This window comes from Mesocricetus auratus, unplaced genomic scaffold (genome assembly GCF_017639785.1).
Source record: "Mesocricetus auratus isolate SY011 unplaced genomic scaffold, BCM_Maur_2.0 Super-Scaffold_100010, whole genome shotgun sequence".
Classification (NCBI taxonomy): domain Eukaryota; kingdom Metazoa; phylum Chordata; class Mammalia; order Rodentia; family Cricetidae; genus Mesocricetus; species Mesocricetus auratus.
The window spans coordinates 70702759-70716774 of NW_024429194.1; the positions used below are offsets into that span (position 1 = coordinate 70702759).

At 36.7% G+C, this 14016-nt stretch overlaps 1 protein-coding gene across 3 annotated transcripts in view; it reads right to left on the reverse strand.

Moving 5' to 3' along the window:
• Positions 1-14016, reverse strand: part of Tmem117 (transmembrane protein 117) — a 469619-nt gene that overhangs the window by 219438 nt on the left and 236165 nt on the right. The window contains exons 1-2 of one of the 3 annotated variants that reach the window (XM_040753918.1): positions 8279-8417; positions 2465-2564 (exon numbers count right to left, since the gene is read on the reverse strand). In XM_040753918.1, coding sequence (XP_040609852.1) covers positions 2465-2564; positions 8279-8286 — 108 coding nt within the window. In that variant the 5' untranslated portion in view covers positions 8287-8417. Of the gene's footprint in view, positions 1-2464; positions 2565-8269; positions 8418-14016 lie in introns of those variants that run through there. The other 2 variants (XM_040753919.1, XM_040753917.1) reach the window with 2 other exon arrangements.

The following is a 14016-nucleotide window of genomic DNA, read 5'->3' on the forward strand; positions in this document are numbered from 1 at the left end:
CATGTAGGCATATAAATATTTATTGAAAGTTACTGCCCGGTCAATGAAGAGGAGTGGGGATAGAAACTGCATTCTGGGAATCTTCCCTGTGTGGCTGTGTTTGCAAAGCAGGAGCTTACATTTGCTTTGCCATTTCTACCTGAGTCTAGTGGGAAAAGGTCAATGTTTCACAGAACATAAGCAGAATGAGACCTGCCCCAGTTTACTGAAAGGAAGAGAGGAGTGGCCCGTGGGATTCAAGTCTACATTGGATGGTTAAGCCTAAAGCACACTTTTCTTCATTCTCCATCCTTTTCCAGCTTTCTAATAAAGAAGCAATCTATGAAAAAGGAAAGAGTCAGGTTAGCAGATAGACACAGGAGGCATGAAAGCAGCAGAGATTAACCTATGAAGGTGAGCTATAACTGCACAAGATTCTTTGCATTCCCTTTACCCATGTAAAAAGGCAGACATGTATAGGATGGGAAATGTATCCACAAAGGACTATACGTCAAAGTTGTACCCTGCACACTCCTTTGAAGGAGTGGAACCAAGTAGGCTTCACTTTTCAGATAAAAAAAAACACAGAGGCAGAGATCTAGAGGATACAGGAGTGCCACTGTGAGAAAAATGTTTGGAGTTGGGTAGAAAGAGGTTGTAGACAAAGACAGCAAATAGCTTACATATCAAATGCTGGCATGAGATTCCAATCTGCAGAACAGTTTTTCTATGTCTGTCATCCTGTTAGCTTCTCCCTTGACTTTGTCAAGAACAAAACCAGCAAGCAGTGGGCCACAACACCTGCCTAACTCAGCACTGATAATGAGAGGGCAACTCCAAACAGTCTGCATCCAGACTTGGGATTTGGTAGGATGCACTAGGGACCAGGAAGTCCAGGAAGTAAGAGACTTGGCTCAATGACCTGCACTTACAGTCACTCAATGGACCAGACCCAGGCAGTCAATGCAACAGCAATGGGTAAGCTCTTACATCTGCCACATACATCAGCGCCTTAAATTCTATCTATGGACACATTTCATATTCACAGAAAATACATCACAAAAAGATAGAACCTATTAAATCCATTTGAGGAATGTGCAAACTGGGCCTTTGTGCAGTCTAGCTTATTTCTCAAAGGTCAAAGCATGAGTGTCAAGGTCACAGGGTCCTCGTTTCTGAAACTGTGATTCAGTTTTCACTTCTGTTTTATTTAGCAGATTCAAGGTAAAATCACAATCAAAATTAATGTACCATTTTCTCAAAAGCTATTGTTGTAAATTTCAAGTATATTAAATTCCAATGTATGGACCTCCTTCTCAACAGATTTCCCTAATGGAAATGAAAATTCTTCATATAATTTAGCCTGGACTCTATGAGTAGAGTTTTAAAAAATGGGAGAGAGAAATTTGATTCCCAGCTAGTATTTATTTACTCATGTGATATTGACTGGCCCAGTTTCTCTAGAGGCATGAGAAAATAAAAATTAGTACAAATTCCTTTATCAAACATTTTTAATTAATTTGAGTTTGAATGTAAGTGTGTTAGGTAGAGATGGGCATGTATGATGGCATGTGTGCACACATGCAAGTGAAAATCAAAAGGTAGCCTTAAATGAGATCTTCAGGAACATTGTCCACCTCCTTTGAAGTAGACTCCCTCATAGGTTGCCCAAGAACCAAAGTGGTCATCTCTATACATATGTGCATGTAGGCAACAGCAGGTTGTATATACATGTATATAGAGCAGTAATAAATCTAGAAGTCATGAATTCAAGAGTAGAAAATAGTCAGAGGTATAGGAAGAGTCATAGTGAGGAGAAGACAACAGAATTGATGCAAGTATGGAGTGCTTATTCTTAAAAGATAAATATAAAAATAGAGTTATCAGAAATCTTTGTTACCAGTAAGTTAAGGGTTCAATGGTGAACATAAATTTAGAGATCACCTAAAGAATGTTTCAGATGATCTTCTGAAACAGACCAGAATGTTTTTGTTATCTGACAACTATGTATGTCAAAACAACAGTCTACAAAAGACCATTTAGAATTTCACAGGGAGAACTTTTTCATTAAGAAGCATGTATATGTTTGTACTCTCTCTCTCTCTCTCTCTCTCTCTCTCTCTCTCTGTCTATCTCTCTCACTCTTTCTCACTCTCTCTCTCACACACACATATTCACACACACAAAACGTGTGTGTGTGTGTGTGTGTATACATAAAATCCCTTAGAAGAGATCAATCATCAATATTATGATTGCATTGGTTGTTTTCTGAGGATTACAGATAATGGATATAATGTCTAGACTAATCTATGTTTACAAAATCCAATCTACACAAAAATAAGCAATTAGTTTTCAACATTGATATATACTTATAAATTTGTGTTCTTAAAACATTTAGTAACTTTTCCCACAACATCTTTCCAACATAATGAACATGCCTTCAATCCAACATTTGTTCAAACTGAGAGAAGTTTAAGTTTCTTACCATCCAGGCTGTGACAAAGTCCCCCATCCAGGTCCCTACGGCTGCTAGTTTCATGAAACTTTCATTGCGGATGCCCATATAGTCCGTAATGATATATGCTCTGTGGAAACAAACACAAGATATTGTCCAGACTCAGAGAGTTGTCCAGTCAATGCTTCCCAATGCAGCCACACACTTTACTTCCCCTCTCAATAAGCCCTCTGACTATCACCTCACCACATGTGTTTATGTATTTGCAAAGGCAACAGAGAGTTTGGACGGTGTTTGTGTCAGTTTTGGTTGGATTTGAATACTGACTAGGTATTTAGCCATTGTCATGTGCTGTTCATCTTTGGCTTGCTAGACTGATATCAGCTTTTGAACCGTTGAACATAAATACTCAGCATAGGTTTGATTTCATACTCACTCAAGTGTGAGCAGACTGTAAACAATTCCTGACAGAGAGCTTAAGAGGAAGGATGTGTTCTGTCAAGTTAGAATCACTGGAAAGGTGCTGGGCAGAACCTCAGCTGTATCACAGTGGGATAATGTTCAGAACACTGTCAAGTTTTAAGAAAGACATCTGTACAGTGAACTGGGGTAAAAAATCGATGAAAATATGTATGATTTCAATTACTACTGAAATAACAACACCCAGACTCTTTAATAAATCACTTTAGTTTTATGTAGCTAACTTTTATTTGCTTGTAATAACATAAATTCATGTTCTTTACAATTGAGAGAGAGATAATCATTGGTACAGAGACAGCAGGGTGAGACTATGCTGTCTTGGAAGAAGCAATTCTTTTTTTCTATTTTATCCAGTTAAAAATTGTACTAATTGTTATTTTCTCATGCCTCTAGGGAAACTGGACCAATCAATATCACATGAGTAAATAAATACTTGCTGGGAATCAAATTTCTCTCTCCCATTTTTTTAAATCTAAGATTTTTTCATGCTGATTATTTTAATTTCAATTTTGTACATTTTCCTAAAAATGATGAGACTATATAACCTACAGTATTGGTAAAACTGCTTCCTCTTGAATTAGTCTTGGGTAGGTAATAGCACGTTTGTTGTTTATCTACTAAAATGTTGAAAGTAGCTTTCTGAAATTGCTGAATTGTAAACCATCATTTATTTGGTTATTTTATCTTCCTGGAGTTATTCCCGATAGTTCTAGTGCCATTGCTTTAAAGAAGATATCTAGTTTTTTTTCTTAAGAACAAAATCTTATACTCAAAGCAATTATTTTTCTACAGATGTCATCCAACTTTGTTGGAAAGTCTAGAAACATGCTGAGTTCTCATGAAAAACTTGTAACTTTTGATTGGATTTTCATATTAAGTGAAAAAATATAACTACAAGAACGTATATGTTCTCAGTGTTGTAGTTGAAGTATTGTGTATCCATCAATTTTCATCCACTTACAGTGACATGTTTTACTATTTTCATTTTACATATATTGAATCGACATCAAGAATTCTTAAGTAAATACTTCAAAAATGAGTAGGGGTAGAATTTAAATGTTCCTGCCTCTTATATATAGGCTCTTAACCATTATTCTATACTTTCCTCCTGCAAATATTAATAGAGATACAAATCATGAAGAAAATCTACTTTGTACTTTAGTAAACAATTAAGAAGTAAAGCCTTGGAATATGAATCAGGGTAGGAAGCCAATAGTACCAACACTACTCAGAGCTACCACCAGGCACTGGACACCTATTCTTTTAGGCTCACCAGCCTGAGTACTTCCAGCTTAAAGCTCCCAAATGAACTTGAACACCTTGCTGTTACCCATTTGAGCACTGGGGCAGTGAAATCCACGCACTATGGAGTATCAGCTTTGGCAACTATCCAACATTTTCAATGACACCATTTTGATGAATATGCTCAGTGACACCTTACCCCATGCCCATTTTACCAATGAGTTAAAATCATTAAGGCACAATGAAAACTTCAGGTATAGTGTGTGTGAGAGAGAGAGAGAGAGAGACAGAGACAGAGAGAGAGAGAGAGACAGAGAGAGAGAGAGAGAGAGAGAGAGAGAGAGAGAGAGAGAATGCATCATAATTTTGTTTCAGTGGATGGTCTGAATATACTTGCAACCAAGACAAACTAAAATAAATCTAAGTTTAAAAATGGTTTAAGCCAGCCAGTGGTGGTACATTCCTTTAATCCCAGCACTCGGAGGACAGAGTCAGGTGAATATGGTGGAATAATCTTTTTGTACAATGTAAAGATGTGTCTTTGCCAATGCACCTTCTTATTGATTTGATAAAAAATGAACAGCCAGTAGTTAGGAGGGACAGCCAGACACAGCAGACATGGGAAGAAGAAAGGTGGGGTCTGTGAGGAAATGCCAGGACTCAGGGGAGGCAACATGGGCAGTACAGAGTAAAGGCAATAAAGCCAAGGGCAGAAAGTAAATTAATAGAAATGGGTTAACTTAAGTAATAAGAGGTAGTTAGAAAAAAGCCTAAGCTATCAGCTGAGCTTTTATAATTAATAAAACATCTCCATATGATTATTTGGGAGTTGGTTGAGCAGAAAAATTTGCCTACAGGCAAATCTCTGATATTAAGGCCAGCCTAGTCTACAGAGTGAGTTCCAGGATAGCCATGGCTACACTGAGAAACCCTGTGTCAAAAAACAAACAAAAAGTTAATTAAATTAAAAATACTAAGTCCTCTAAAATTTGCTTAAATATATCAGAGCTAATCAAACAATGTAGACTAAAGAAACTTGTGCATCACATTGGAGAGAACTGTGAAATGACTGGATATATAATCCCTAGAGACATTTGCTTATTCTGTAGGTTAGACAATGAAAGAGTATGCTTGGCCAGATCACAGAATATCCTTAGTGGTCTGAAGTGAGAATATTAGAAACTTAAAAAGTCAGAATTCTGGTGAGGAAGGAAGAACTCAGAACAGCACACAACACAGAGCTGCTTCCCTTCTCGTGGCTTTTGGCACAATCTGAACTTCTTTGGGGAAGTAACCACAAGATTAAGTAGACTCAAAAATGTTGTCAAAATCTATGCTAAAAAGACTAGTATAGATCACAACTTATTATAGAATGCTTTCTAAGAAAACACAAAGCCATGAACAAAAGAGAGGACTGATTAATATGCAAATCAGACTTCCCCACAACCTTTTATGACAGAGTTGCATTATTTCAATTTTGCTCTTCCAACAAAGAAAGGAATGAGTCTCTTCTGGAAAAGTAAATATAAGATAGACCCTGTATACATTTTATACATGACATCTGCTGGTTATTAAAAAATGAACAGGTAGCAAAAATATGACTATGTTACTGAAAACCCAGATTAAAATCATATTTAAACATAATAAGCTACAAGAAAATAGGGCAAGTTTTTTTGTTCACTGCTAGTCAACCAGCGTCTACAGTGCTGCCTGCATATATCAACTGATCATTTGATATTTGCTTAACTTATAATTAATGGAATATCCAGATTCAAATGCCACAGCTAGGTCTATATGTATTAAATCTTAGGAACATCAGCAAAATGGTATTAAATTATGAAAAACTTGTACACAGAGAAGATGTTAGAAACTTTGGCTTGGAGCTGGAAAGATGGCTCAGCAGTTTAGAGCACTGGCTGCCCTACCAGAGGTCCTGAGTTCAATTCCCAGCAGCTACATGATGGCTTATAATTTTGTAAAGAGAATAGGTGCCCTCTTCTGGCCTGCAGGCATACATTGTATATATAATTAATAAATACATCTTTTAAAAAAGAGAAAAAAGAAACTTTGACTTATTGGGTGTGTTTGGTTTTTTTTTCAAATTGTATTTGTAGCTCTTTTATTGCAGGGCAACTGTCCCAACTCACCTAGAGTAATGTATTATAGGAGATATAGTAACTGTACTTCCCTGTGGCTTTGGTCATACAGTCGGCCCTACCTGCTCTAATAATACAAAGTAGCACAGTTTATTAAATATTCAAAAGATTTAAAGGATAACATATTAAATGGTATATGAAGATGTGTGATTATTATTATTTTCATTGCTTTTGACAAACACATCACATGTGTGCTGACATGACATAAAAACATTCAATAACTACTTCATTAATTTTCATATCAATTAATATTTAACCATGTTTCTTTGTTAGGGTCTAAAGGAGAGATAATTATTTGATTTTTTCTTTTAAATAATTTTAATCACTTGGATGATCACTGTAAAAAACTGAAATTGTGGAATTTCAAATTTTAAGCCAGTCAAATCTATTACAAATGTGTGGAGATTGAAATATACAGCATCTTGGAAAGGTGAGTAATTATTCTAACAGCTCAGCAACAAGAAGAGATAAGACTATATCATATCCAAAAACCCAGGCACTCAATGAACTACACTGAATAGGCTCTAAGATAAGCCAAATAGTCAATAAAAGTACCCTAAACTGAATTGACCTTACAGGTGAGAGTCCTGATCACTAACACTGAAATTTCCAGTTCACATCCACCAATTACCTATACTAAATGGGTATAGTCAATGTCAGGTGATTTAGAGGCTGGGTCTCTGAAAGTTTAACAGGAGGCTATAAACATATATCACCAACCCAATACAGATTCATGCTCCACTGCAGATCCATCTGTGACCAGCTGGATTCATAATGTCACAGCTGTCTCTCTCAGTCATTTTTGGGCAGCATAAACAAGATTGGGGGCTTGATACACAAGTAAATCATGGGTAAGGAGTTGACTTACACTAGGAAAACTCTATGTCAAACAAAGAAGTACTTGAAAAAACATTTAAGTATTCTTAACTTGTTGAAGTAAAAAAATGTATCCACACATTATGCCAGGAAATCAGCATACATCATTGTATAAGCCTCTTCTACATCTCTTTATGTCCATAATAAAACAATTAACAATTTTCAGTCATTTAGTCAATCATTATCCAAATAATCACACTTTAGTACTGTTGCTAAAAACAAAATCTCATTTTTGACTCTTAAAATAATTTGGTGAAGCCCAATACACATATAAGAACTTCCTGGCCAGATCACAGCTATGAAACTATGGAAAAATACTTATGGTCATGCTATGGGTGGTGCAGACAGTTGTTTAGAGAACCCATGACTGACTGAAAATGTACCTAGCTCTAACAAGTCTCACTGATGGAATGACAGCTCAAATTCCCCAACATTAGCTTTCTATTCTCTCTCACATCTATATAGAAAACATACATACACCTATATACCTATACAGTGAGCTTTAATTGACCAAATCCACCCTGAATTTAATTCATCAACCCACACATTACATCAATTCCTCCCTCTATTCTTTATCAAACCTCAACCTATTCAACAAACTCCATCTTTGTGAGATATAGCCACCCTATTACAGTATCAATACCTTCCTTGCTTTGACTCTCAGCATACAATTAATTACTAAGGTAGAGGATCAGTATTTGTCCCTAGGACACAAATGGACTTTGGGAGCCCACTTCACATAGAGGGATACTCTCTCGATCTGGACACATGGAAGAAGGTCTAAGCCCTGCTCCAAATGATACAACAGACTTGAAAGATCCCCCATGGAAGGCCTCACCTTTCTGGCAAGCAGAAAGGGGATTGGATATGGGGTTGTTAGGAGGCAGGGGAGGAGGGGAGGGAGAGGGAACTGGGATTGACTTGTAGAACAAGCTTTTTTCTAATTTTAATCTTAAAAATAAGTTAGCTCTGAAGGGCTCTCAATTCTCTTCAGCTATCTGTTATCACCACTACTGATCTGTTCATAATGATTTCTAATTTGTGAATTAAAAGCCTCATATTTTCCTATGCTATTTCTTACATTTCTTACTTGTTCATTCTTCATGCCATTATGATGACTTCTGGGGAAGAAATGTGTCTTGATGGAGGTGCTGGAGTCATGAAACTAGAAACCAGTTTTGAAATTGCTATGTTTTCGAATTTGCTGTCTGCAAAAGCCCTTGTGTTGAAGACTTGGTCTCAGCTCATAGAATCCCTGGATGTTGTGACATCACAAGAGGTATGCGTTTGAGGGACACAATGGGATATGAGATGAGCAACTTGGCTCCATTAAATATGTCTGCAAAGTTGATTTACCTTGACACAAGCCTCTACTTGTCATATACTAAAACATGCACAACTGTGAGGCTAAAAATACTTCTTTTCTCATTATAGGCTGCTTATCCCAAGTACTTAACAATAGGAATGGAAAGCAACTGACTCAGCAACCCACCTCATACCCTCATTACCTAGAAAAAAGTATTCAATATTGATAAAAATAATGTATTTTATTAATAGAGCATGATATGTGCATATGTGTATGAATATCACACTGAACCTTATTAGTAGGTACAATTAATACATAATAAAAACTTTTAAAAAGTGAATTCACACATGCATGCCCATTTGATTTACTATTACCCCATCCACTATCAGTTCTCATGATGGAACAGCTTAAACATTTTAGGAGAATTCTATAAGAATTAATGAAAGATTTATATGAAATATTTAGTAAGTTTAAAGCATTACAAGCATGGAACAAAATTTTCCTTCTCTGGATTTTACTTAATATTTCATGTAAAAAAAGAACATGTTTCTAGGACAGCAAGCTCATTATAAGTAAAACTTTAAAAGGCATCTGACAGTTGTCTAACTGCACTTCAGGTCCACTCTATAGGAAGGATCACACCTAAGTCTGTAAACTTAGCCAACTACCCATGACTAGTTAGGTCATGGATCATAGGGGAGAACCTACTACTGCCTCTTTCTTAGGCCAGTACAATTCCTAACTGCATTCTAACTGTATCCACAGATGAGTGTAGCGCTCACTCTTCATCAAAGAAATTTCTTTTTACAGCAGATGGAAATCATTACAGAAAGTCACAGTTTGTCAAAACAGAGAACAGCTCACCATAGGGTATGCCCCAGTCTCAGTTAACACAGCACAGTATCTACACCTCAGGTTCAGGAAACATACTGGGAGAGCAGGCACGAAGAATGGAGGATCCAGTTATCCAGGAAGTCTGGTGCAAGGGTGTGCCTTCTACACAAGGCAGGGAAGGTGCGTCTGAGAAATCTCAGCAATACAGGGCTTAAACAAGACCTGGACAATGACACCACTCGTGATGTGGATAGGGAAAATCTCATGGGACTGCACCCTTAGACGAAGAGCTACAGGTATTTAACAACTGGGTGAGAGAGGCAGAGTTAGTCCTTTCCAAGGAAGAGCCCACTGGTGCTGGTGCTGGTATGTCCAGTATGGAGTTGTCAGCTCCCAAAACACACTTACAAGCAACACTAAATAGTCTCAGAATGATGTGCTTATATATTTATTTACACACAAACACATTCATATTATTTGAATAACTTGATACCAGAGAAAACTGAAAGTTATGTGTGTCTCACATGCGTGCACGTGTGTGTGTGTGTGTGTGTGTGTGTGTGTGTGTGTGTGTGTGTGAATTTTTGGAGATGAGCTAAATTTTCAACAGGCAAGCTTCTAAACCTGTTTTCATTTTCTCAAATAATATAACAGTTCAAACTATCATAAGATAAAATGTGGGGGGAAAGGCCCTCTAGAAGTCACCTGCTCATTTAGTCAAATTTCATTTTACAATTCCACCAGCAAATCAACCCACCAACTTTCCACCATCCTGTGACATCCCTTATTGTCACTGCCCCAGTGCTCTCTGTGTCTGGAATGTCATTGTCCATCTTCCTGCTGAGGGTAGAACCTCAGCCTGCACACTCAGACATCCTTGCCACTACATCCAAAAGTTACCCGTCTCCTGGCTTTGTCATAACAATTAGAATAAATCATTATGCTACACAATTTTCCATGAACATTTGAATCATTTTCTCACATTGCTCCACTTTCCCAGGAAACCCGTTCTGCAAAGGTGAAGGACATATATCATTCACCTCGGCAGGGGAACTTCTTCATCCACTATACAATATGCTTTAGGAAAGCAGTAAATATTTACATGAATTAAATATCTAACTGATTAAAATAAGAAAATTAATTATTTAAATAACCCGACAACAGAGAAAACTGACTGTTACATAAAACATTGAAGACAAAACCAACAACTCATAATAATATAAGGTAGAATTAAAAGTAACTTCAATGATAAATTATAAGCCATGTGATTAGGGTATCCTAGCAAAGGGAGGCTAAAATAGCATTGCGTGATGTCTACTTCTCTTTTTAAAAGAAAACATAAGAGGCCAGAACATAGTTAAATCAAAATGAAGAAAATACTAACTTTTTCTGCATTTGCATTTTAGTTGGCTAAGAATAAAAAGGTAAAATATCACAGGTCTATTAAAATCACACTTTTAAAAAACATCCTTTAAATGAGATGGTATCCATCAGTTTATTTTAAGATTTTATTTTTATTTTATTTGTATGTGTAAATACCTGCGTGTATACGTGTGTACCAAGTACAAGTCTAATGTTCATGGAGGCCAGAGAGGGGGTGGGAGGCGTGGACTGGCATTATAGGTGGTTGTGAGTTGCCACATGCGTGCTGGGAGGAAAACCTGTGTTCTCTGTAAGAGCAACAAGTATTCTGAACTGCTGAGCCATCTCTCCAGTCTTGCAATCATAATATAGTACATCACTTTTCTGGGGTTAGCAATACAAAAGCCACGTAGCCATTTATTTAACCCTGGTGAGTAAAAGAAAGAAAAGCTGCTAAGGCGCCCCCCAGACGAATGAAGCCAACCCGCCTTTGCTGTTTGCAGGCAACAGATATGAGACATTCTCCAGGTGAGAGGTAACACAACCTTAGACTAATTTTAAATTACAGAATTGATGTTTGGAACTTCTTTCTGGCTATTTTTTTCAAGCATTAAAATCTGTGACCTAGTTTGATCCTAAAATGAGCCTGTCTTTTAACTACCAATGAACTAAGCAATTCTATTTTTAAAAAGATTCAACATGTTTGGAAACATTCAAATGAATGTATATAATGAACGACTATTTCTATTGCTGTAACAGTGACTTGCAAGTTAAGCCAGAATGCAATTAATTAACTTATTATGCCTATTGATGCTTCTTTCCACACATATTAGAAGCTCATGATTATCACAAAGGAGATTTTCCTATAATTTTGATGCTATACAAAGTAGGGCACTAAATGAATTGTTTCAATGGATGTGTCAATAAAGTAGTTTTAAAAGGCCAAACTAGATAAGTTGATAAACATAATCAACTTTAACAGAAACTACTATTTGTCCACATGTACAATAAAATGAAAAGAACCCTCACAAATGAATCTGTGTCACTACTTCCTAAAATAATTTCAAATCCAAGGTATTTACAATGGCGATTCATTTCCCACTGTTTGCCTCTCCTTCTCGATTTCTCAGCGTGAGCTTAGCAACACTGCTGTTCTCATCCCCACTACTCCTTGTCATTTATAGTCCCTATTCTTCTTTTCAGAGTTAAATGTGTTTATTAGGCTAGCCAAGCAGTGACTAACATTCATATTTATTATGTCACATAACACAAATGTAAAAAAACTACAACACAATACATAGCCTCTTCATGATCCAAAATATTTAGTGGTTCCAAACCTTTCTTTAAAATTCAAACAGCTCATCAAAATTAAAACCATGTTCTATTTAAAATGAAGAAATGGTACATTAGCACAGAATTAGACTTCAAGAAATATCAATGCAGTACAGGATGAAAAATTGCAGGAGAATATGTTTGAAGGACACATTTTAACATACTGTGGCAGGTACAGGAAACATCAGATTTAAGGTTCTAGGCATAACTCACAAAACCTAAGTTGTCAGCAGAAAGGTCCAGTTATTTATGACTAAAGCTAGTACAAAGCCATTGCACCCAATATTAACATGAATATTAAGCATAAAACTTTCACGTTATGAAATAAATGATTACCATATTTAAGCATCTCGTTTTAAGATGATAAGCTATTGAGTAAAATTAATTATGCAGCATTGTCTAATTATTATCTCCATAAAACTCAATGAAGCTCAGTTTGGTTACACACCCACAGGAAAACAAGGGCAAAAGGATATGTGGAAAGCATAAGGGACTCTCTCTGTGAGATGGGTGTTAGGTGAGGGCCACAGCCAGCAGACATTCAATGACATAATTAGACCTGAGAAAATACACAATTCTGCCTTATACCAAACCACAGTATCTGAGTGGTCTGTGGCAAACAGAAATTCTTTCTGAAAAAGGAAAACTACTGGCTTTGTGATCAGAGATCTCCTACTTGGCAGAGAGGTCTGGTTGAGTGTTTTAAATGTACCAGAGGTGGTGGTAGGGATCCAGTGTTAACTTTCCTCAGAGCCACGCATGCATCTGTGTTGTGCACCTCGTTGTTTCTTTCAGTTGGCCAATGAATGCATCCTTGCACACCTCCCGTTTGCAGACTCAGTCATCCCTAAGTTGGAAATGGAAGCATGCCACTTTCTTTCTTTCTTTTTTATTTTATTTTATTTTATGGGAGTCCACAGTTAAAGAGTTTGCCTTAAGCCTCCATAGAAACTTTGAACTTTTGAACAGAAACTTTGAGATATTATGACTGTGAGACTCAAGACTCCTGAAGTGACACGAATGGATTTTTCATTAGGAGATTACCATAAACCTATGGAGGTCAGGGGTGGAACACGACAAGATAGATCTGGAATGTTCCTCCAACAAAATCACATTCTGACCACGTATTGGACAGCTGGAGGTAATCTCTAGGGAGGAGCCTCTGTGGAGACTTTAGGAGGATAGGGCCTAACTGATGCACATAGGCCAGAAGGCCTACGACTTTATGGCCCAGCCTCATGGTCTTTGCATGATCCACTATCATGTGACTAGCCACTACCCCCTGTTCTGCAGCCAAGGACAAAGTGACTGCATCACAACTTCCTCACTGGGATGGAATGAAAACCCCTGAGACCATGAGCACAGATAAATCCTACCTCCTTGAAGATATATAGTCATGCATTTTGGCATAACAACACAAATGTGTTATATATATATATATATATATGTATATATATATATATATATAATCCTATGAAACACATATACCTGAGCAGTCTTTGTCAAAATATATCAAAAAGAAAAGCAGGTATAATAACGAATTGCTGGGACAACAGGGGGACATTACCACATATCCTACAGAGATTAAACAAAGGAAATGCACATTTTAAGAATTCCTATGCCAGACTTTGATGATCCCCCATGGAAGGCCTCACCCTCCCTGGGGAGTAGATGTGGGTATCATTGGGGGTTGGTAGGCAGGAGGGAGAGGGAACTGGGATTGGTGTGTAAAATAAGATTGTTTTTAATATAAATAAAGTTTAAAAGAAAAGAATTTTAAGTAATAATAATATATTGTGCATTAAAAAACAGAATAAGCCAAAATAAACAACAAAAAAGAGATAAAAATAGCAAAAATAGATATAAATAGTGAAATACACATAATTGCACACACAGAAAAGAATTATTATGCGAATAAAGTTGAAGCTTTGACAAAAATAAATATATTTCTAGAAAATCATTTAGAATATTATAAACTACATACTGACACAAAA